Source organism: Phoenix dactylifera, chromosome 4 (genome assembly GCF_009389715.1).
Source record: "Phoenix dactylifera cultivar Barhee BC4 chromosome 4, palm_55x_up_171113_PBpolish2nd_filt_p, whole genome shotgun sequence".
Classification (NCBI taxonomy): Eukaryota; Viridiplantae; Streptophyta; class Magnoliopsida; order Arecales; family Arecaceae; genus Phoenix; species Phoenix dactylifera.
In genome coordinates, this window is record NC_052395.1 from 7,926,397 (window position 1) to 7,951,608 (window position 25,212).

At 38.4% G+C, this 25,212-nt stretch overlaps 1 protein-coding gene across 1 annotated transcript; it reads right to left on the minus strand.

Moving 5' to 3' along the window:
* Positions 1-2,058: 2,058 nt before the first annotated feature.
* On the minus strand, positions 2,059-19,429 carry LOC103714198 (dynamin-related protein 5A). The gene is made up of 16 exons (XM_008801376.4): positions 19,043-19,429; positions 17,720-17,783; positions 17,509-17,613; positions 16,925-17,026; positions 15,477-15,527; positions 15,325-15,386; positions 14,789-14,879; positions 12,431-12,495; positions 10,988-11,182; positions 10,728-10,847; positions 9,975-10,045; positions 7,973-8,198; positions 6,936-6,986; positions 4,603-4,831; positions 4,214-4,353; positions 2,059-2,434 (listed from the first exon to the last, which is right to left on the minus strand). Exons 1-16 carry the CDS (start codon positions 19,169-19,171, stop codon positions 2,306-2,308), a joined length of 1,830 nt encoding a protein of 609 aa, XP_008799598.1. The 5' UTR covers positions 19,172-19,429; the 3' UTR covers positions 2,059-2,305.
* Positions 19,430-25,212: the final 5,783 nt, after the last annotated feature.

The window sequence follows — 25,212 nt, forward strand, 5'->3', positions numbered from 1 at the left end:
CGATCCCCGCTAGTAGATAACAGTAACTCGGCATACGACCTCCACTAGTGGGTAAAAGTAACTTGGCTTTACGACCCCCGCCAGTAGGTAATAGTAACTGGAAGATGATCCTGTAGTGGTAAAGGCCTTGCCTTGGAAATAAGAGCGGCCATAGCTACACTACCATCTGAGAGTAAGGCTTTCAAAGTATGAAATAATGGCAAAGATTTTATGATGCGAAATTATATTTGTGAACTTGCATGATTAGACATGCATTGTTTTATGACTGGTTTGATTATATGTTGTATGAAATGCTTAGTTTGTTACAGCTGTTAGTTTCTTAAAATAGTACACTGGTATGCAAAATATTAAGCTTGATCTGATAAGATTATGCATAGTTATATACTGAGCTTTTATAACTCACACCAATTCATTTATGTTCTTACAGATAAATAGGATTGCTAAGAGCAACAAGCGTGACATGCTTCAGGGTTATGAGAAAAATGAAATATTAAATGCTGATATTTTTAGAAGCTTTGTATCAACCCTTACTGATGAAACATTTGATGACATTCATAAGTAAAATTGTTCATAATTGATCCTGAAGTTTTGAAGTGGTTGTGTGTTATTGTATGCTTAAGTTTGCAATAACATATTCGTGTCATGATCCGAATTCGGGGCGTGACAATAAGAAATGAAAGGATTTTCCAAGGTTCATGCAGGCCACCGGATGATGTAATTAGGCGAGCCTACTAATGGTTTGCTGACCTTTTACAGGACCATTCATTGATGTCCTTCAACTCCTTTTCAAGGCACTGGGGCAACCAGGATCTTCTGAAATGATTGCAACTTAGCTAGCCCCTCCCATTGGAGTCTCGAAGGTAAAATTTGATGGATCTATCAAAGACAATGCTGCAGGTGCTGGCTATGACATCAGGAATAACCAGGAGAGACTTGATTCATGTTGGTGGTAAGAAATTACCATTACCAATGCGTTCGGAGCCTTATGCAAAATTAGCTGCAGCCTGGGAGGGCTTATATGTAGCTGTTTTTAAGTTGAAGGCTCCTCAGATTTGGTTGGCAGGTGATCCAACATAGCATGTTAATCCACTATCGAGAGACATCCTACTTATGAAGGCAACTGCTTGGGTTTTTAAAGCTACTCGCATTTATAGAGAGGGTAACCAAGTAGCAGACTAACTAGCCTCAGCATCCATTAAAGTTTATCCTAGGAAAAGGGTGATCAAATCCCCAGCCCATCTGCCCAGAAATCATATAGGCCTTCTTTTCTTCGTTTTTGAGTCCAAGTCTTCCTTCTCTATTCCTCTATTGTACCAAAAAATAGCTAGAGCAACCATCTAGGCCACAGAGCGGAAAATGAGCTACTTGAGAACCTTAAATTGCATGTGCGGCTTTTGACATCATATGGAGGCCCAGCACGACCGGAACATTTTAGAGGCCACGTGAATCATCAGAACCAAAGCTAATGTTATGCCCAACTTTACACGGTAGATGCAGCGCTAACTAGGGCTGCAGCCTGCAAGCCATGACCTAACCTGCTCCCTACCCAAGCAGACCAAACCAAATTCGTATTTGAAAACCTGAAGTTTAGGTTAGGTTAACAAATTAGAGTGATCTAAACCCACTCGACCCAGCATGGCCCGTATATTTGGACCAAAAAAAAAAAAAAGAGCCAACGCTGATAAGACCCAATCCAAAAATTCAAATTCAGATCCTATAAATCTCCTTTTTTTTGCCCCCTCAAAATATCTTTTCAAATTTTATTCAATTTTCAACAAATGTATACTTAATTATTGATTATTATATTTTTACTAAAAAAATAACAACTAAATAGTTGGCTCAAACTGCAAACACAGCTCAACCCAATCTGGCATGAAATCGGAATGTTGCAGGTTATTTCCCATGAACCTAACTTAAACTGAACAGCCATTAAGTTGGACACATCCAAAATAAATGACCCGAAGATAAAAGGGGTAGGGGATCAGGGACAAGCATACCCCAAGCTGACCTTATCCATTTGCAGCCCTAATGATATCATTTTTCCACAGCGATGGGTACTGCTAGTCAAGGGGTATAACGTTTCAGTAAACATAAATCCGTGACATATTATAACAGTTCAACGAGAAAACAGAAGGCAGCAGCTCAGCTTTGGCCCCCCAAACTGAAGGCATATGAATATAAATCAACGCTCACTCTAAAGGCTGTCGTCAACAATAAATGAATTACGACATCATCTCCTATATATACGCAGTGAGGAAAGGAAAACACACTCTAAGACGAACGAATGCAAAGCCCCTGCTGTTTTCTACTTGGCCCACGCTACTGCATCAATCTCACCTTGAGCATTTCTATACAGCTCAAGCCTCTTTGCAAGGGCAGATCTTCGTTCCATAATTGCTGGGTCCTCATCCAACAATGACGACAACTGCTTGTTCTGCACATTTTTAAAGTTTTAAAACATCATCAGACACTCGTCCAGATATATTTAGTAAATAGAAATTACACCGTGCACAGCCCAACGGTCGCTTATTTAATGATGGTAGCTGGAAATTATTATGCAATTTATTCATAAATTTCAACAACATTAAACCAACCGATCATTATCCAAAAAAGAAGAGAAAATTTTGTTTGACCGCTTTTCAACAAGCATAAGCACAGCTGAAAACAATCACTGCTATAAGTTCCTTTGATCTTCCTATCTTGCTTTTGAATTAAGACAAAATGACTTAATAATAATTAGCATTTGCTTGGAATAATGGTTTGCAAGTCTCGTCAGCACCAATCCACTTTCACATAAAGCAGATATCCATTTTACTTATAATAAGAGAAACCACGATTTGATAGCATGGAGCATCACAACATGCTCATAGAAGACTCACTTAATTTCAATAAAACAGCAGACAACTAGCTTTCTAAGCTCTAGTTAAATTAGTTTTAGGAAACAACAATGACACTAGTGTCTTGAAGAAACATCCTGGTGCAAAATGATTTGGCTGGAAGAGGTCCTATGAATAGTGTCACCCCCAATTTCAATTAAACAGCAGACTAGCTTTCTAAGCTCTAGCTAAATTAGTTTTAGGAAACAACAATGAAACTAGTGCCTTGAAGAAACATCCTGGTGCAAGATGATTTGGCTGGAAGAGGTCCTATGAATAGTGTCACCCCCTCCCCTCAATGCATTTCTATGCAGGTCCCACGTTCTCATCCACTGTAAGAGCATGCAATTGTAATAGCATGAAATGAAAATTTTCTAGTAGTGTTTCCCACCTAATCATCTCCATTATACATTCATAAACATCCAGTATAGTTGGACATTTGCATGTGAACTCAAGCACTTCAAGTGAAATTACCTAACCACTTTGACAAAAGACAAAAGGAAAGAAAAACACTTAAAAGTGAAAAATTATATTTTAATAGAATCCAGTACTCCATATGATCGTCATTGATAGGACAGAGAAACAACTGACATACAGTATCCTCAGCTCAAAGACGCATGCACACCCATGGGATTCGATCCAACCCGCTAAACAGGAGGTGTTTCTCTACCAGCGGACCAAGCAACCGGACAGTACATGCATGCGTCACTCTTAAATTCTCCACTAATAATAAACCATAATCTCATCTAGCAATGGACCACATTGGAAAAGTACTTCCATATTATCAAGTCTACCGCAGGGTTAGATTAGATGTACAGCTGAATCAAAAAAAAAAAAAAAAAACCATAGAGAAAGTGTCCTTGCAAAAGATAGAAGTAGTTCCACGATTAAGGAATCTATGCATGATTTGTGGTATAGAAGGCAAATCCATCATGCAATATGAACATGAATGCTAAGATAACTGATCTAGCTTAATTTGAATGAGTCAGATAGAAGCACTATCTCAAATTACAATTGTATCTGAAAAAGTCAATGCAAAACACTTAAAATATCTAGTCTGATCCATAATGAAATTAACTTTGAAACAATGTTAGGTTACTTTTAATTAACAAGTAGACGACGAAAAATAAGAGCAGAATTAATTCAATCAACAGTTCAGTAAGCATAACTCAAATTACAATCTAGTTTTAAAAGAAATGTCATTCTATAAAAAAATTGTAGTTTGATCACCAAGGAAATTAACTTTCAAAATATATATTTTTAAAATTCACAAGCAGACAGCTATTAGTAAGAGCTCAAGCTTAAATAATCTAAAAGCTGAGTAAGAACAATCTCACCTCTTTCTTTCCCAACTCAGTAAAGAAATGATCAAGCAAGGAGCGTTTTGCCTCGCGTACTTGACAATAAACAATAGACTTTGGGATGGAGTTTCGCAAGCTTGCACAAACCATATTGACATATGCTAAAACAGTAGTTCCTGTTCATTAACGGATGAGTCAACTGTCAAATTATTGAGCATTTCCGTATACTTGTCAGATGAAACAATCAACTTTCTAAGCCACAAGAATCAGGGAGCGAAAAAAGGGACTAAATTAGACCCAGGAAGGTTTTAACCACATCATATTGACAGAATATGAGACACAGACAATCACCCCAGATGCAATTGGGGATGTTTGTTATTAAAGCATAGAAGGGCTCACACAAATCATTAGTTAAAGTAATTTACCTATTCGTCTGAGGTATGAATCATTGTATCTATCAAAAATGGAATGTGTTGGATTTCCCCCTTTCTCAATATCTTGAGGAAGTTTTCGGAAGAAATCTACAGTCAGATAACTGCATTCCATGTCAACTAGCTTCAGTGTTGCTTTCTTGCTTTCTTCTCTCATTCTGTCCAATGAATCAAAAGCCGCATTTCCAACCTCAACTCGAAGAGTGGGATACTGCTTCAGCTCCTGCAGAACAACAGGCAAAACAAAATCCTCTTACTGGTTATGAATTTAAATCTAAAATACTATGGAGGGCAAGAAATGAAGGCAAACAAGCAAAAATAGAAGACAATTCAAGTAATAAAATTTATAAGATTTTTTAAAAAATAGAAAAAATGGAACAAAACATCCATCATTCAACAATACGTCAAGCAGTGGCATCATTTTGACTGTCATAATTCCCAAACGATCTTTCCATTATCTTAGAGTACTTTATGGAAAAGTATTGTCAAGATATATATATTTTTAAAACGTATAACTCATTTCCATATTAGATGTGAAAAACAAAACAATCTAAGATTTTCTGTGTCTCTAAAAAATACCAAAAACAAATTAGTAAGGCAAATGCTGGAAGAAATATCTCATGGGTAATAAGGAAGATATCACTTAATATCCTTTCTTCTAGAGGAAGGGGATGGGTGAACATAGAAAAGGATGTTGCAGATAACATCAAGGACCTTGTGTATAAAGCAGCACCCAAGTAACATCTGACTCTGAATCCATCTTTTTGCATCCTGCAAGTCCAACAGCTTTTTGGAATCTAGACCCCACACTATCCTTACTTCGCACTACAATCATAACCAATTCATAGACTTTCTTTTTGTTAAAATTAGAAAATACTAGCAAATCATCTTCTCAAAAGAAAGATCCGATCACCAAATAAGACACAGGAGTAATAACCTGGTTCCCGTACCATTTGCGATCCCTCCTAAGTAACCTGTCTGTCTCACTACTTCAGCCAACAAACCTCTAAGATCAAATTTTGACCCATCAAAGTTTCACGAGGCTTTTTGACAGACTTTCAAGTAGATACTCATTCCGATTGAAGAATCTTCCACACCTGAAAGACCAGTTGGCAGTAGACTTGCTCAAACCTGGGCAGCCCGCCCGGCCTACTTGAGCCCGACGTGTATTGGACAGGCATGGGCCTGGTTTTTCAGCCCAGCGGGCCAAACCAGGCTAGAAATTTGAGCATGTCCTTTAAACAAGCTGGGGTCGGATTTGCATTGACCCAACCCAAGTCTGGTTATTTAAATTAATATATATATTATTATTATTATTATATATATATATATATATGTGTGTGTGTGATATTACATCCCTAACCTAACCTTAAAATTTCTAATCCCGTCGCCTCCTCGCCACACCGCACCTCACTGCGTCGTTCGCTCCCCCTCTCGCTGTCATCGCTCTCCCTCTCCCTGAAGCAACGAGGCATCCACCAAAGCACAAACCATGCTCCCATCCTGATGCCTTCCACCTTCATGGCCCTCGCCGAACATGCTCAACTCTGCCTCACCTGCGCCAAGCACCTCACCAACGACGATGGGGGCCCCACCTTCATCTTCCTCACTGACTACCGTGCTTGCCTCAACCTGCCCCTCGACAAGGCAGTGGACATCCACAACTTTGCTGCTGCCGTGCTGTCCTCGTCTGCTCAACCTCTAGCCATTGCCGCATCGTCCCCTCCCTCTCTAGCTGCCGCCACGATCCAAAAAGCCTGAGGACCAGCCTAACGCCCGAAGCTACCGGGCTCGGGCCTGGGAAGTAAGCCTGAAGCCTAGGCCAGGCTTGGCTCGAGCCTGGCTAATTTTGGTTATGTATAGGGCTGAGCCCAGTCCGAACCCAACCCGGGCCGTCCGATAAGTAGGTCTAGTTGGCAAGTAGGTACCCACCCTCTTGGCTAGACAATTATAAGCTCATGCAGCCTATTTGTCTTCAACTAATAAACATTTACACACCACTGAGCTAAAGGGATAAGAAAAGAATTTTATAATTTAATATTAGAGAGACTGCCTTCATGGAGTAATCATGGTAATGTTGATATGATCAGATAAACTATTTGGGAATTGCCTCTTTTGAAAGTGACATAGAAGTGTCTTTTCAGTGATAATGCCCTTCCGGTAATTGTTAATGCCATTGAAACATTCCTCCTTCACTATAAGACCTACGTAGAATGCTTTACAGAAGAACTCTGGGGACAAAGACTACGTGGCAGCATATGAAAGCAAATAATTGACAAAGCAATAGCAGAAAATATTCTGATAGCTGAGCATGGAGATATGCCTACCAGAGTCTCCTTGATAGCCTTGTGGACGAGCTCCTTCAATATAGCATGAACCTGGATACATGCGATAAATAAATTTACTTTCATTGCAGTGACAAATTTAAAATAATGATCGATTAACAAAGTCGAGAACATATCCACTCCAAAGATTAATATGAAGCGAGAACACTAAATACAGCTTCACATAACAAACATCTCAGGATAATTGAGTTTTCAACAAAAAAATAATAACAGACCACGTAGGATAATTAGAACATGAGACTGAATTGATTTTATCCATCAAAGAAATAATGATGGCTCCCACAGGACAATTAAAAATTTTGGTTGCCTACATGTATTTCATGAGTCTATCTGCTCTCATGTTCATTTTGGATTTTGCATTTTCAATATCTGTCCTGTATTGCTTTTCATTTACCATTTCCCAAGTTTGAAAATTTGGTTTTACTCTTGGTCATATATTGCTTTTGTTTTTCACTAAAGCGGCACTGGATTAGAGTTCCTCTTTTCACACGTGTTTTTTTTTTTCACTAGTAATTTTTTGCACTTGTTTGCCAAATTGACATTTCCTTGTCTCAACTTACCATTTTTCCATCAAAAAAGCTTCTACTTACCATTCAATAAACTTCCAAAGCGTTTAGATATGACAATAATTTCCCTTAGCATTTTTAACATTAAAAGCAACAGATGGAAGTGGAGTTTTAGGGTACTTTATTTGGGGGGATATAAGGGAATAGAAAAGCACAAGCGAGTAATCCATAAGAGACATCAGACCTTCATTAAGCCACATCTAATAATTACTAGCAGAAGTGTATTAAAAATATAAGCAATGAGTCACTGGTTTGAATGTCTAGGCCGTTCAAACAAATATCTAGGTCGACACAACTTGAAGATCTACACACCGCTGAAAGAGTATGACCAGAGGATGAACAGGGAAAAAAATCCCAAATACAAAGAAGCAAAGAGGGTTGGCACAAAGACATGAACCATTGAACTTCAACATTACAAAGGTGTTGAACAAAGATGTAAGATTAAGTTTTTACCGCATCCACAGATGCCTCAGCAGGACCTCTGATACAGACCAGGGAAGATTCAATAAGACGTCGGTATCCTTGCTCAGGAGCTATCAAGTGAGGTTGGTATCCATCAGCCTCAGTGATAAGTTTTCTTACATTCTCCATAGATAGTTGCTTGTCAAATTGTAACCTCTTCAGAGCTGCAGGGAGTTGATTGTCAAAAACATTGTAGATCTTTTCACCACCCGGGCGCCTGTGGAATTCGTTGATATATTCAACAAAAGTAAACTAATGAAAATTGACATGTTATGCTGATAAAATGAGAGAAAACAAACAGCAAACAGGCTGAACAATTGAAATGTGGATTCCATATTGATCTTTCAGTCTAGCAGATGGAAATTTATAAGGAAAATGCAAGTTCAACATCCAAAAGATCAATGAAACATAAACAGAAACGACACTAATTTTTGTATTTGAAAATGGACTTCAATGGCCAGGAATCGGAAACCTCTCAGACTAGTGAAGGATTATGAAATATCTGATGACACAAATTAATCAGAATCTAACCATTTCCAGAGTCCTGTAATTCAGGTTTTATATCTGAAATAGGCTTTGCAGTAGTCTGCTTGTATGCACAAGTGCAAACTTTAAATCAGCGCATCACACAGAACATAAAGGTGACTGACATAGGCACAGGACAGGCATGCAATCTGTATGTCCATGAGAAGAACTGAAGGACATGATAATTTCTTCAAGACTCTATATTAAGCTAAGGGTAGATTATCAGATTAGAAGCATCTATCATAGACTTATGTTATGCTAAACTTTACAAACACTCCAATTAATAATGATGATCAGCATGTAAATATATTTTCTTATGTAAATAGCCTGTGCTGCTCCTGTTCAAGTTCTAGCTTGTACTGTGCCTCCATATACTTCAAAGAAGACATTGTTACCATGATCTATGTAACAGATACTACTAGCTTGTCAGAGATTTAGCTTATCCTGAGGTGTACTTTTGTCACATATAAAGAGTGTATACATGTTGTGTTTGTATCCACATGCCCTGCAAAACGAAAGATGGAATACATGGTAGCTGTACATTCTCCTGTAACCTTTTCAACCAAGGCCTGCAAAACTGGTACTGGGAACTATACTAGTATATTACCAGCTCAGTATGGTGTGGTATGATATGCACCCATACCAATACAAGCTTCCAACGCTTTATACCTCACTTAGCGATGGTCGACCAAAGCCAGGCAGTATGGGGTGGTTCTGCTCGATACTATTTGGCTCATATACTGAACTAAACCTGGGAACCATCGTGGTTCTGCAGCAATATAGTATGGTATGCCTAATACGTGTTGTTCAGGCCAGTTCAGCAGACCACGTTTTCAACACTTGCCCCTCACATTGTAGAGTACTCTGGAGCAATTTATTAGCATCTGAAGCTTTGACTGCTAACCATGGCAACCTACCCATATGAGAACTATGCAAACAAACATCAATAAGTTTCTTCAACAATGTACTCTGCCATACTGTTGCTGAAATCCAGCAATCTGATTGCTTGCAGTAGCTAAAACATGTTTAGGATGATAAACTCTCTGGGTTTTGGATAGTCAAATATTGGGATAACAGATCTTTGATCCCCTTTGACTACTAGATCCAAAGTAGAATGGTTTCTCAACTTTTAATCTGCAAGAGCTAATGCTTAATGTCTCGCCATTGTATTTTAAAATCTCACTAACAAGACACTGTTGATCAACCAGGAATTTTGAAGCTTTAACCACCAGAAGTAATAACTAACACCAAGCTCTGAAAAAGGAATGCTACAGTAATAACTAATTCACTGAAAATAGACCTTATCCAACTTCAACCGCAAAAAAGGCATGCATACAACAAAACAATAAATCGAGAAACAGGTCAACGAAACAATAAATCAGGAAACAGGTCATAAAAATGAACATGAGAGAGAGAGAGAGAGATGATGTCTTAGAAGAAGAAAAAGAAATAGGCTTAAGATTCGTACACGCCATCAAGGTGCTCTTTGTATATTCCATCAAAAATACGACATATCTCCATAATTGAGTACAGTTTCCCCTACACATAAGTGCAAACAATCATAATCATATTTTGTAAAATACAAACATATGCTAAAAGAGATACGGTCATATAAGCAGCAGCCATAGAATATCCCGGATGCATCTTGAAACATATTTATAGCAGACCATCCACAGTTCTGTGGACATCAATAGAATTGGATTACGAGAAGAAAATGAAAGCAATATTGTTTACCTAGTTCCTGAAAATGACCATATGATTTAATTCAGAAAGTAAAACGAACTTCTTAAGAATACAGGTATGGGACAAGTAGCACGTATACATACTGATAATGAAGTTTCTGAGTTTTGGCCAATTCATAGCTAATTCAATACCAACTAACCAGATGATTTTGCCAAATTAACAGGATAGCTCAACAGTCAAAGACTATTTTTGGCAATACTAGTGGCATTGGATTGCATTACTTCAAAATATTCCAACAACAGTCAGTGCATCACCAATTTCAGATGGCACCTCGATCAAGCAAATGAAGTCTCAAGTTGCAGTCACAGACAAAATATGCAGTAACCGGAGAAGAAACTATGTTTGAAACGATGAGTGAGACATTTTTGTCCCAAAGAATCAGTCAATGTACCAAAAAAAATCACTTTCCACTATACATTGCAGTGCAGCAATAGAAACAAATACTGAACCCCATTAAAGTATAAGTACGGAGTCTTACCCCAGCATCAGTAGCAATGGGTTTCCCAAGACGCTTGAGTTCAGCTTCGAGTTCAGCAATAGTTTTACTTATAAGAGACTGGATGCCTGGGATTCGAGACTTGATCACTTGTTCCAAATGCTGCAAAAAGGCATAGCCATATGTAAATCTTTATTGCATGCTGCAACTATCATCTAAAGCCAAAATGCACCTGTACCATCCTTGTCTGTCTCAAAACAAACCAAACAAAAGAGTGGCAGAAAATATAAAAGCTGCCATGCCTTTGAAAGCATCTTCCCTAGATGCTCTGAACCCATTCTATGAGCAAGATGCTTGTACTCTGGAGTATTTGCAAAATACTCTCTTTCTCTACGCCTAGCAGCAATCATGTCCACACTCTTGTTAATGTCAGCCTGTGAGCGATTAACAACACCAACCCATGGGAACTGTAGCTTGTACGATTTTCCTTCCAATATCTATAACACCGAACACATGGTCCATAAGTTGTTTTAACAGTGATAAATGCACAGATATTCATAAGCTAAAATGAGCCTAGCTAGACTACAAGTTTGAAAACAAATACAAAGCAACATATGAAAAATATACAAGTATTCATTTGTAGCATGAATTTGTAATTAATTGAAGTGACAAATGAACTTAGATAACATGTAGCTCATAAGTGTTTTCACAAGATAGAAAAAGCTGAAGATGAGAACTGAACATGAATAAGCCGAAGTTGATACTATGCATGTTTAAAAATTTCAAAAGAAAACACAAAGCAGTATAAAACAGGCACCTATATCACTTGTCTGAAGCATGAAGTTGTATCTAATTGAAATCACAGAGGAATTACATTGAAGGATCAACTTGTATGTAACAAATACGTACTAAGTATTTAATTGAATTTTGTAAGAAACAAATGTATTTGAAACTCAAATCAGCAAAGACATGCACACACGTGCGCGCGCGCGTGCACACAGATAGAGAGAGAGAGAGAGAGAGAGTTAACTGCAATACCAAGGGTAAAAGACAGAAGAAAGATCACAGCAAGATACAATGGACACTAAATTAAAATAACTGACTTCCAAGAAGTAACTAAAAAAAGAATCTCAACAAACAGTTACAGGAAAGCACAACAGGACCTAATCCAAATAATCAGATTTAAGAAAGCCTGCAAAAATTGGTCGGTAAAACAGCAAAATACTAGGACCAGATTACCTGCATCTATCTAAAAAGCGTTACTAGCAGAAACCATAAAACTTGAGCAATCAAGATCCAATAAAAATACAACAGAAAAGCAAACTGGATATTATAAAAAAAACAATTAGGTAAAACGCTAAACATTGAAAAGAAAAAGATCTAAGCAAGCACACAAACAAAATACGTTGAAAAATTGAATATTAAATATTAAAGATAGAAAGATCAAGTAGAACATTCCAATGTTCAATAACTGAATAATAAAAGGCAAATGCCATTATAATTATTTAATTAAGGGGAAAAGTCCAGAACATTTCTAACTCAAAATTTGATAACCTCAAAGAAGGCCAGCTACACCAAAATATTTGATGCCATGCTGCCACAAAATTTCCAGGAAAAGGGATAACAAATAATCACATTTACAAAAAAAAAAATGAGTGTTGCAAAAAATAGATGCATTCTAAGAATCAAAAGCCTTTTAATATAATTGATGGTACTATGCTCTAAGAAAAAGGGAATCAACTCACATCAACAGCATCGGTGCCCTTGTCCATTAGATCAATCTTAGTCAGGACACCAAATGTCCTCTCTCCTGAAATGAAAAATATTTGAAGAATTGAACATCATTTGGATGACCACTAGTTCTTTAAGATGAGCTTCATATAGAATGAGCATCACTGATTTACAATAACATGTGTCATTCATATTACTTGTTTGACATTGACCTCCATGGTCTCAGTAGTAAAGCCAGTGACATTTTGAACTTATATTATTACATTAGAAAAGTTTTAGTTGCAGAAAAGCATGTCCATCTTCTTAAAATGTAGGAAGACTGGCAAATGAGAGAATCAGGGGTGAGCAACCTGTATATCATCTTGACAAAGCTTCACTTGATTAGTAAATGAGCCAAGCTTGAGCTTCAATCCTAAACTCAACATACAAATGAGCAAGCTTGAGATTTACCCATCTTGCTCATCTTTTCCTCATTTATCTTTGCTAACTTCACTTAATTTTTTCGAAATAAAAAATGCCCCCCCCCCCCTCCAGGGCCCCTGTTTCGAGCAAAACAGGGGAACCCAAGGTGGAGCCTCTCCTCCGCCCCTCCGCGCAGCTCCCCGGCCCTCTGCCAGCCTGCTTCTCCCTCCCTTCCTCTCTCTCTCTCTCTCCCTCTCCCTCCCTTCCCCTCTCTGTCTCTCTTCCTCTCTCCATTCTCTCTCCCCTGTCCTCTCTGATGTATGCATCACTACGAGCCCGGCACGGAACTGCACAAGGGCATGCCAAGTCGTGGCACCAGGCAACTGATCCAAGCCCCAGTACCGGCACAGCAATTATTGGATTCAAGTCTTGTTTTGTCACAATGTTTCTAGGCAGCATGCCTCAGCACAAAAGAACCATGCTAGTTCTATATATGATTAAAAGTGAGCGTCATGACCGGCTTGTCAATGGCAATTAGCATATAATATTTTTAACACCTCTGCTATTAGAGCAAGAGACCGCCCAATGAGCTTTCGCTAGAAAGAAACATACTTTCATCAAACATCCTACTCCTGATTTCTAAATCCCTTAACACAATGCCAACAAACTACCCTTGATACATAGATATTGACTTAAAGTTGACATATGACTATGCAGTACTGCACAGTTTTAGTGTACACCAGTACGCTATGTCCTTATTAGTCTTACTTAAAAAATAAGGGAACGAAAAGGCTTCAGTTAGTTTCCTATATTCGAGAAATTTCTAACAACAGTGTGTGGAAGGGGCCAAGTATATTTCCTCCTGTTATGAAGATAATTTATCATATATAATGTAGGAACATGGACAATTCAGATGGAGTCTTTCTTTTCAAACCATCAGTCTCTATAAATATACTCTTTCTTTTCAGATAATACTTTTGAAAGCAACACCAGAACTAAAATTGCATTTATCCACTCATGACAGAAAATTTACAGCAAAATACGTAATTCCAACATTTCATTGGTCAATGAAATCACAACCATCTATCACGTATTCATTTCTCCTTAATCAGTCCACAGTGTGTACCAAGCCAATGGCATAATCCTAATCATTTTTTTGGTTGATACTTTCATAGCCATCTGTGAAATGCCCTTGACCTATCACTTGACCTACACACATGTATGACATATGACATGATCCTAACCATCATCTTGATTAAATCAAATATATCATGCATCATGCATCTATAGTACACACCAAAAATATGATGGAAAAAACACCGATCCCAAACAATTCACTGTTAGATGGGATCACAGGGAACAATCAGCCGAGGGCTAGTCTAGGTTAATCTTCCCTTACAAAGTCAGAGATAGAAGCTATCTTTTGGTTAATAAACATCTGATCTACCAATACAGCAGATAACTAAGTCTCATTACCCCAACTATTAGTCCTTATCTAACTCATAAGAGTTGGTTCAAAAGTTCCCTCTTTGCCTTTTAACACCACACCATCCCATTCTTTATGGGAAGCAGTTTGCCTTATCACTGGTGGCAAATGCAACTGCACATGGACAGTCATGCGGGGCCGTGCATGATGCAGCACACCTCATTTTTCTCGCTCATCTGCAAGCTATAAGGGGTGCACATCGTGTGCACAGGGCCAGGCATCACCATCCACATGGGGTTTGCGCTCAGCACTGGTGGTGAGGTAAACACGGATCCATTCTTTCTTTATGACTAAAAATAAAAAAATAAAAATCTATGAAATTTTATTATATTTAAATCATTAAATGACTGTTTTTTAATATTACACCCTGATTGCAAAAGGACATCTTGACAACTAAAAATTAATGCCAAAAAACTAAGTTGAAATACATGAATCTATCATGTGAGCATCCTTTCATGCATTCAGCACAATTACGAAAACATACCTTTAGGATCTACCTCACGGGAGATTTTAATTGCATCAGAAGTAGCAAGATCCTGATTGGCTGGGGAAATTGCCAGAATTATAGAATTAGGCTGCAAGTCAAATTTACAATGTCAGATTCACTTTGGATCCTCATTCATTAATTCATGTAAAGTTCATATGCACAGCGCCACCAACAACAAGAGATCCACCATAGTGCATAAAAGCTAAAACAATATACAGAGTAAACTAAAATAGAATGCCTATAGACCAAAGACACACCAAAATGAATATTTAATGCACCGAGTAAAATGATCATACCAGAAATGAAAGAGGATTTATAAATGTTGCAAGCACAAGGTGAGATATCACATACATGCTAATGAATTGCATGCATTAAATTCATGTTTTGACAAATAGCCATATGAGAAGGACAAGACATATACAGGTGTTCAACATGTGTATCTGATGATTATACAATAAAATCTAAATTTGAGTGATGCCATGCAAGTTGATCAACATCACATATGTGGAAAGCATATTCTTGATGAAAATTACCTTTTCAATATATGAGCGAACCATGTTCTCAATATCAGCCACAACGCTGTCAGGCTGACCCTCTAAAAAGTAATGATAAATTTATTAGCATTCCGGAAAATACAATCTGAGACAAAAGGAAATGTTAGAAATAGGAATGGCAGGTGACTTACCAACAGCTACCTTTGTAAGTCCAGGAAGATCAATAAGCGTCAAGTTTACAACTGTCAGAGTTGAAATTTTTAGTGTTAGAGAAGCCAAAAATTGAATTCTAAATTCAGAGATGAAAGGTATTATTTAGTTATTGCCGACAAAAAGATACATATAAAAAGTGTGAGAACCTACAGGATAGCCATACTATTATATCACACATAAACTACAAATTTGGCACAACTTATATTATGTCCCCAGTTCATTTCATCTCCTTGAATAAGCATGCAAGAAATGGCATAAAAATGGACAAAGTCTACAAGAACTTCAACCTGATAAGTAGATTACATAAATATAACTGTCTACTAGTTGCAAGACTACCAAAGGCGAAAAAAAATCATGAGTAATAAAATTGTCAGATAGAATAATGATCTTTATTTCCAAGACAAATAACAAGACTTTACCCCAACAACTTGGTTTCAGATTAGTAATCCTCCAACCTAGATTCATATTAAGGGATACCTCTTTTGCCATTAAAAACACTTCCAAATCTTCATTTTAATTATCTGATACAATAATGGACTCTTCCATGCTCATATGACTGAACATGCCAAACAGCACATTATAGGATTCTTCTGTCTTCACTGCCACATCAAAAATCCTGGCTGAAGCCCAGCCCTAGTGTATATAGCCTGTCACCAGATTGTCAAACTGATGCCCGCAAAAGCAAAACTAGCATAAAAGAGCAATAATACAAATTCGACAAGTACTCCCATTCCAAGATTGTGGTTTAGACAATGGAATGCATCTATGAACCTCTTCTGCTCCTCATCTAACAATTTCCGAGTTGAGCTGACAAAGATGCCACTTTCATCTTCTACAATCAAATTTACCGCTTCTTGGGACAAATGTAACTTTGCACAGTTGATTTACGTCTTGACATGTCTTTGCAGCCCTCGCCCGCTTAACTAAGAAACAGCTACGTTTCACATCACTAGTGTCAAAACTATATAATTTTGGAAGGATAGATGGTTAGGACAGTATATCATGCATGTTGCCAAAAGTTGCCTTAGACCTATTTGGAACCAATTCACAGAAAGATGGATGGTCGAAGCAATAAGACATCCCAAGTGTTCATGGTTTATAATATTGATCCACTCTGCAAACTCCATATAAACAAAATAAAGCTTAAATCAAGGTTTGGGTTCCAAAGTTCGGTATAGGTGGTGCCATAGAACAGCTCAATGTTCTATAACATCTAAGATCTCCATAGAGATAACAAAATTTCAAAGCAACAATCACAAAAAAGAGGTAACTCAATTCATTTTATATACAACCACGTATATGCATGTATATGTCCTATATATGAAACAGCAGTTCTACTTCTTTGCATGATCTTTCAACATTTCAAAGTACTAATTTGAAAAAAAAATGGAAAAGTATCTAAGCGAACAGCCTCAATGTCTCTCACCACTAGGAGAGTATATACTCAAATGAATTGGAACAGGAGAAATTTGCTTGGTGCGACCAGTCTCTCTGTCAGTTTCATCTTGGATCTCCTTCCTCACAGCACCTGCAAGAACATGACCAGGATTTGCAGGTATCACAATATCAGAATTCTGTTAACCAAGTAATAGAAAAGAAAACGAAATACACTCAAAAAAATTCTTTGAAAGACATTGAACATGAAAAATAATCCACTGGAATAGCATACAAAAAAAAATGATGAAAGGAAATAGTCTCATCTAGATGGTTTTCCACCTATCTCTATTAATGCAAGAACCCTTCAAGGCCAATAATGTTTGCCAGTAAAGATTAACAAACTCTAGATATACTGAAGATATTAAATCTATGAGCACCAAAAAGCGGAGAATTTGGCATTACTTCAACAAAAAAACTCTTCATTTCTTAGTTGAACATAGTGATATCCTTTCTTAGATGTTCTTGTATGCTTCTATTAAGAAGAAGATTCACACACTTAAGTCCATGTGCTTTCTGCTAATGTAGAACTTAAAAGAGAGAAACAATATTCTTCTATCAGCCAGATAAAATTACCAAAATCTGTGAATCTCCTTCTCGGAAGGTGCATAAACTCTGCATACTCTCTCCCTTCATCGATCCTATGAAGCTGCAACACAAGTGGACGTCGTGTAACAATACCTGTGAAATTTCATCGATACAGCTTTGTCAATACTTGAACAATAGCTAAACACAAATGCATTAAACATACAGTTCATGAAATAAAATGAGGGGGCCCATAAATTACCTGAACCTCGTGGCAGGAAGTCCTTTCCAACTATGCTTTCCAACACTGAGGATTTACCTGAGCTCTACAGAACATTTCAGAGCAACATTCATGAAACCAGATATACTATAATAGCATATTTTTTGTTTACTTCTAAAGTACCAATGAAGCACTATAATAAACGATGAGGGGGTAATATTATGAATTTAAAATATTGTTAACTCTGAATCTTAGAATATTACAATTAAGGGGAGGGGGAAGGGCAAGAGTCGGGTTTCATGGTTTTGTTGAAGTATATAACAAACATTGGAAGAAAAGATCGATTGAGTCAAATAATTATCTTCGGGGATTTCTGAAGCAACTATTGCCATGAGTATCTGATGCAGAAGTATCAAAATACAATGTCAATGTAGATGGATATACTACCACTCTGATATTACAAATCACTTGAAAAACTGCTTTTGTTGTCCGTAAGAAATAAAGTGAATTTGCATATTTAAGTGAACTTGTGGAAAGAGGGAAATTGTACAGATGGTTGTGCACGCCTAAGTCAAAAGTTTTGATGTTCATGTGTTAGATCCGCTTTTCCTTATGTTAGTTTTTTATTTGCACAGGGCAGATATAAACGTCACTGAAGGGAATCAAGAATGACAATCAAGGGAGTCATTCAAAGCTAAAGAAACAAGTGGATTATGGGAATCTTGAAGAAAATTAGAAGAATAAATTGTAACAAACTCCTCCATGCTAAGGAGACAATTCTAGCATCATCAAATGAAATAAGAAAGTATGGCTAACAGTGGAAAGATTCGAAATAGCTGTGGCCTGAGTATGACCTGAACACAGAGGGCACTATAGCTCCCAAAGAAGTACAACATAACTTAAATCAGAATAACTGTCATATAAGTTCAGAATATTTCAAATATTACCATGTAAGGGGGAAGAAACGAAAATCGCATCATATAAGAAAAGCAAAGAAAAGTAACACAAGAAGAAACCAATAAAATGTTTCAGATCAAAAAGCAAGAAGTAACAATAAATCAGTTATGGCCCAAAACCCCACATGGAAATTAGATGAGAACAGCAATAGCGGGAGAAATAAGGAAGCTCTTCAGCATATTGACAATGATTTAAATAGATCCAATTAGAACGATAAAGGTGACATCTTTACGCTTCAAGTTGAAGAAATATAAGCGAAACAAGAAAGACCTCTCATCTACAGCCCAAAAACCAAAGATCAAACCAAGAAACCCCCAAGATCCGCAGTGATTCCGCAAGAAATCACCAAGATCTCACCAAACCAAGCAAATACACATCACCTATGCATCAAGATCTAGAAACCCACACCTGTCCTCCGACGACGGCGATAGCCGGCAGCGAATCCCAGAGCGTCGGAAGAGCGCTTTCCTCCCCGTGGTCTCCAAGGGCAGTGCATGCCCTCTGTAGCTTATTTACCAAAGAAATCAAATTCTCCATCTCCCCTCTCGCCCTCTCTCCACGTAACCGCTAGAAAAGCAAATCAAAGCCACACCAATAAGATAAAGATCCCTCAGATCCCGATCGGATTCGAGCGAATGGATCGAAATCGCAGCGGAGAGATCGAAGGAAGAAGAAGAAAAAGAAGAAGAAGGGGAGATCGAAGCTGCCGGCCTTCTCAGGGGGGAAAGAGAAAGGGGGGGTTAGTGCGTGTGGAACGATAGTAGTAGAAAGAAGCGAAGGCGATTGGCGAGAGAACCGCGTCCCGTGGGGGATGGTTTTCAAGTTTCTTTGACATGCTTGGGGGTCGGGGGTAGTACGTGCCGCGGTAGATCGCATTGGCGGTGGGGATGGGACGATCGGGGCCGTCCGATAAAGCGGTCTCTTGGTTTCTTTCCCCATTTGGGGACGGTGGGCCGTCAAATTTATTTTTGTCTCGTTTCGCTATCGCGCGCCAGCTTTAATCATGCGGTCGGTCTGGCCTGACACGTTGAGAAATTAGCGTCGCAATTCCGCACCTGGATACTTGCCGAGCTACATGTAAACTTTTATCAGCCGTTTGATTGGCATCGATCCCTGGGGTTTCACTTGGCGTCTCTCGGAGATCTCACGCTAGCTTTGATTTTTCTTTTCCTTTTTTCAAAAGCCTTTCGCGGTTGAGTTGATTGGTGGAAGCTGTGTGTAGCCTACTTGTCTATTTGTAGATCTCACGCTAATTTGTAGTTATTTCTGTAATTTTGTAAGCAAGGTGAAGTTTAAGGGTTGGCAACTCCCTTATCCTGTTCACCAATTGAAAGTAATCAAAAGGTTAAAATACTGTAAATTCGAAAAAGCGAGATGTAGATTGTCTTGTTAGCAACTTTCTTTTTTAAGATCCCGTTCTTAAATTCATAGGATCTTTGCAGTCAAAGTTTTTGTAGTTCTTGTAATTCTTTAATTTATCTGGATGAGCAGAATCTTCAAGTGGAATGATCTGAGTTTGATTGTCACAGCGAAAGTCAAAGAACATATATTGTAGATGAGGAATTATAATAGTTACTTTTCAAAATAAAAAATAAAAATAAGGAAATCGAACCTTTTTTCTTGAATCGGACTTCATATTTTTTTTTATTTTTAAGAGATCGGCTCTATGGCCGCTTTTCCTTAAACTTCAGCCCGCTTTAAGCTCTCTTCTAGGGAATTTGTTTGAAATAGAAAAAAGGAAACCGGTACCAAAAAAGGCCTTAGTTTTTATAATTCTTATGTTAATCATGGATGAGGATCCTACACTCCCCAAGAAGCGTTACAAGAAAAAATAAACCTCGCGTTTTGCACATCACATCATGAATGCCTCCCAAAGATGGCCCACCTGGATTAGCTTCGAAATCCCAAAAATATTGACATGATTTGAACCGATATTGAATTCAAGTACAAGCATACAAGCCTTGACGAGAATATTCTGCATCACTTCTTTGAGCGCAGGTGCTCCTGGAACATCAGCGGATGAATTGGAACCCTCCTGAATGATCTCAAGTTGGGGATGAGGGGCGGTCATTTCTTTTCTCTAAGATGCGCGCTTTCAGAACGGAAGAGATGTTATTTGATCACGCCAAGGAGCTTTATTAGCTGGGACGGCAGGAAATGCTTGGAATTTTTTCAGGTGACGCGGCTGTGGGTGTCGATGTCGCTATTCATGTGAGCTGGGATTCGCTGTAGGTGCAAAAGGTATCGCCGTGCATGCTACTTCCCCTTCATGGTTGGAGCTTGCGTGCTCCGAGATGCGCCAGATTGTGCCTGGTTGAGTCAGGCCCGAGCCTCCCTTGGGAAGTAACTAGAGATGGGCATCGGGCCGGATCGGACCGGGTCGGACCGGGCCGAGCCAGAAGTAACTAAAGATGGGCATCGGGCCGGGCCGGAGACATCGGACCATGTCGGGCCCAGCCCGGCCCAAGCCCCCCGGGCCACAGACCAAACGGATCGTGCCTGGCCCGGCCTGTTACTAAACGGGCCGTACCTGGCACGGCCCGCTTAACTTAAAGGCTAAGCTCGGCACGGCCCTAGGCTCGTGGGGTGGCGGGCCATGCCGGGCCCGGGACGGGCCGTGCCTATCCAAAAAAAAATAGCCGTTATGGGTGGCCCATAACGGCTATTTTTTTGGCCCATAACGACTATTTGTGGCTTTCTACCCATTTTGCCCCTCCCAATAGCCATAAAACGGCTAATTTGAGGGATATTTTGGGGGAAAAAATTGGAGTCCTATAAATACCCCTTTCCTCCCTCATTCTCACCACACCAAACCAACTCTTCTCTCCTTCTCTACTACTACTATTTCTCTCTTCTAGCAATATTTTGCATGTGCTCTAGCCTTCTAGCAATTTAATTTTTAGTTTGCATTTAGCAAGTGTTCAAGTGCTATACAAGAAAAGGTTCTTGTTGAGAAGTTAGAAGTACAAAAGAAAGAGAAGATCGCTCCTTGTTGAGAGCACAAGAGGAGGTTCTTCATCTTTAAGTAGTGAACTAGAATTTTATTTACGAAATGATCTTCAGTCTGCATATGATGAAAATCAAATAGAGAGTCTAGATGTATTATCTTGGTGGAAGAGTGTTAAAAATCAATATCCTGTTATGTCTGCAATTGCACACAATATTTTAGCTGCGCCAATGTCCACAGTAGCATCGGAATCCACTTTTAGTGCAGGTCGGCGTGTTCTTGATGAAAAAAGAAGTAGGATGACTGGCGAAACGGTTGAGATGCTTCTCTGCTTCAAAGATTGGTTGGATGCTGAGGCGAGACTTCAAGATAAAGGTGGACATGATACAACATACTCTGATGATGATGATACAAACACTACAGAATAGTGGATACTTATGATTAGTAAGATTTTGATCATTTATTTTTATTTCTTAATTTTTTATAATTGTACATTTTTATTTTTTTAATTGTTAAAGTGAGTCATCTATATTTTTTCTCCTTTCTTATTGTATTTTGGAGACTGGAGGTCAGACCAAACCCCCCTTCATGTACCATTTTGATTACAATTAATAAACTGGTAGGGGTCTATACCAAACCCCCCACCATTAAGATGGCTTTATATTAATAAATTCTTAGTTTCCAATATTTTTTAATTTATTAAAAAAAATTATAAATAAAAAATTTTATTCCCATTTATTTTAAGGGGGATGAGCCGTGCCTGGCCTGGCCCAAGCCCTTGTGGGTTGTGCCGGGCCCGGTTCAGGCCCTTATGGGCCGTTCCGGGCTGGCCCGCGGGTCGTGCCATGCTTGGCCCACGAATCGTGCCAGCCCAGGCCCTTATGAGCCGTGCCAGGCTCGGTCCGCGGGTCAGAAATTCTTAACCCAACCTAGCCCCCTTTTATGAGCCGTGCCTGGCAGCGGCCCGTTACTGTGGCAAACGGGTCGTACTTGGCACAGCCCGCTTCGTGCCGGGCTATGGGCGGCCCAACCCAATGCCCACCTCTATAAGTAACCCAGGCCCAGCCCAAGCCCAGTCTGAGGTCTAAGTGTCTAACCACAAGTTGACCCAAAGTCAAAACGAATTGACCAATAAGGGCGGTGAAAGAGAGGTCAAGCTTTGACGAAGCCCAAGCTTAGCATGGTGGAGCTCAAGTCCAATGGAGGGCAAGATCAAAGAAGGGCGGCGAAAGAGAGGTCATCATAAAGAGGACAAGGATGGGTGGGAGGAGAGAGAAGAGATGTAGGGCATAGATGGGGTGTGGGGCGTGGTGCGTGGGGCGTGGGTAGAGAGAGAGGCGGAATGGCAAGTAGGGGTGGTAAAATTAACCCAACCTGAAAAAGATAACTTAACACAATTATGTTCAAGCTGACTCAAGTTGGGTTTAGGTCAAAGATTTGACCCAACTCAGATTGTCGTTTTTTTCGTACAATGGTATGGTGTACATAGGGATACAATTTTATTTATATTGAAATAGTTTAAGTTTAGTTGGTTCATAATTTTGGATAAAAAATTTTGAATAATTAATTTATTTTATATTAGTTGTTTAGATTATTTTAAAAATAAACAAATAATAATTGTAAATATTGGATTTTATATGTCATCATAGGTTTATTAGGGAACGAGTCTTACAAAATAGAATAGTTTAGGGTTAAATGAATGATCTAAAATATCCTATGAGTGGCTCTAGTTTTGCATATTGCCGTTTTTACTTGACTTTATCCAAACCAAACTTGACCCCTTATCACCTCCAAGGTATGGGGGTGGAGAGAGAGTGAGAGAGACAGAAGGGGGCAATCAAGAGATGCGAGTGGATACGAGGGTGGGGGAGGGTGGGGGCCGTGGGGCAACGGTGAGAGCATGCAAGGTAGGGGAATGTTTGGTATTGGATCAGATGGCGGGTTGGGTTGGTTTGGACTCCAAGTCGAGCTTTAGGCCAAGCTCATTTGAGCTCAATTTTTGTTTGTGCTTTCCAACTTAAGATTGAATCTTCTTGGGCTCAACCCCAAATCTGATCCATCTAGCCCACAAGCCTCACATCGGCTCGATTGCCATTCCAACCCTAGCTTTAGCTATGATCGAGCAGCATTGATTCTACAAACTTATTGTTGAAAAGTGACGAAAATTATCTATCTCTAGTTGCTCCCAATCCTTAAACCAAGCGAGCCAATCCATTCTAATTTACATATCTTAATTAGCAATTGCATCAATGTGATGGGCACTTTGAAAGAATCAAGATTTGCATATCTACGTAGAAACTAAGAAGGCAACAAATTAGGTCGCCGGCCATGCATCTCATCAAATTTCTTGAATTTTCAGTTTCGAGTTTAAAATATCATTCTTATCTCTCAATGTATTCAGATCATGTAATAACTTTTTCGGTGGAAGAATAAGGACATAACTGTGGCTGTCCTTTTGGCCGGTCCATTCATCCCCCTGAAATAATGAAAGCTGAGAAAAAATAATTAATAAAGGTTAATATGATAACTTAAATATCAAAAGTTATCTCCATTTTCAAAATTAAGAAAATTGAATTAATACATTCATAAACAAAATTCTCAATTCTATGGCATAAAGGCTTAGACCTAGAATGATTTCACAAAATTTACGTACCAAAATTTGGATGTAAATTGGTTTCCCTCTTAGCTCCAAGCATATTTGTAGTCTTGGCCGTTTGTTTCCTTTCTATGTCTCTATTTCACTTTTTAACAAATGATAAAAGACAAAAAGAATAATTTTTTTCCACGAACATAATTAAGGTTACAAAAGGCTACTTCAAAAGTAATTCTAAACTAAAAAAAATATTTCTCAAAGAAAAATAGTTTTATCTTTTCTTCTTGCTCATTTACCTGCCACGAAAGCTTTTGTTTAAGACATTTTTTGATATTTTAAATGATTTTAAATGTTTTACATGCAAATGCTCATGTGAAAGAAAAAAATAAACATAAATCATAAGAATTTAATTATAAAAAATCAGCAAAATTAAATTAATACATTACTGGGGATTACATGATAAAACTATTGTCTCGAAGATAAAAATTTCATATAACCACTATAATGCACAAGGAAGCCACGCAAGACCTTTTCTTAACATATTAGGTTGTCAGACCCTCTTTGGCCTCATAAATTCTGCACATCTAGTGGCATTGGATGGATTTAAACTTCTGCTAGATCAAAGAGTTAAAATCTCTCACAATCTTCTTAAACCAACAATCTCTGAAACAGTATATTTTTCCAAAAGGTATCAAAATTTAACAATCTGAAACTCATTAAAGATACTTCTAAAGATTTATAACTAATTATAATAATTTTCTTATAATTTTCAGAAATTTCATCATATTAAGAATCCTCTACAAAGTAGTTCAGATGGCAAGGATTTCTTCAACAGGTTCAAAAGCTACACTTCTGAATAGAAATTCTCTCTCTTTGCTTTCACATCTAGTGTAGATTATCATTGCAGGAGTCATTCTCCCCCCAACATAAATTGAACCTCTCAAACCTGTCAATCATATGCATACGCATATATTTCATCCGCTGGGTCAGTCCAAACAAGGTTTGGCAAAACTCTGTTATAGTTCAGTACTGTCTCAT

Excerpts from the sequence above, each read along its gene's own strand:
- LOC103714198 (XM_008801376.4), bottom strand. The coding sequence starts at position 19,171 with ATGGAGAATTTGATTTCTTTGGTAAATAAGCTACAGAGGGCATGCACT. Across the intron at positions 15,387-15,476 it reads ACTTACAAAGGTAGCTGTTG|AGGGTCAGCCTGACAGCGTT; the intron begins GTAAGTCACCTG and ends ATTACTTTTTAG. Across the intron at positions 2,435-4,213 it reads CTGAGTTGGGAAAGAAAGAG|AACAAGCAGTTGTCGTCATT; the intron begins GTGAGATTGTTC and ends AAAAATGTGCAG.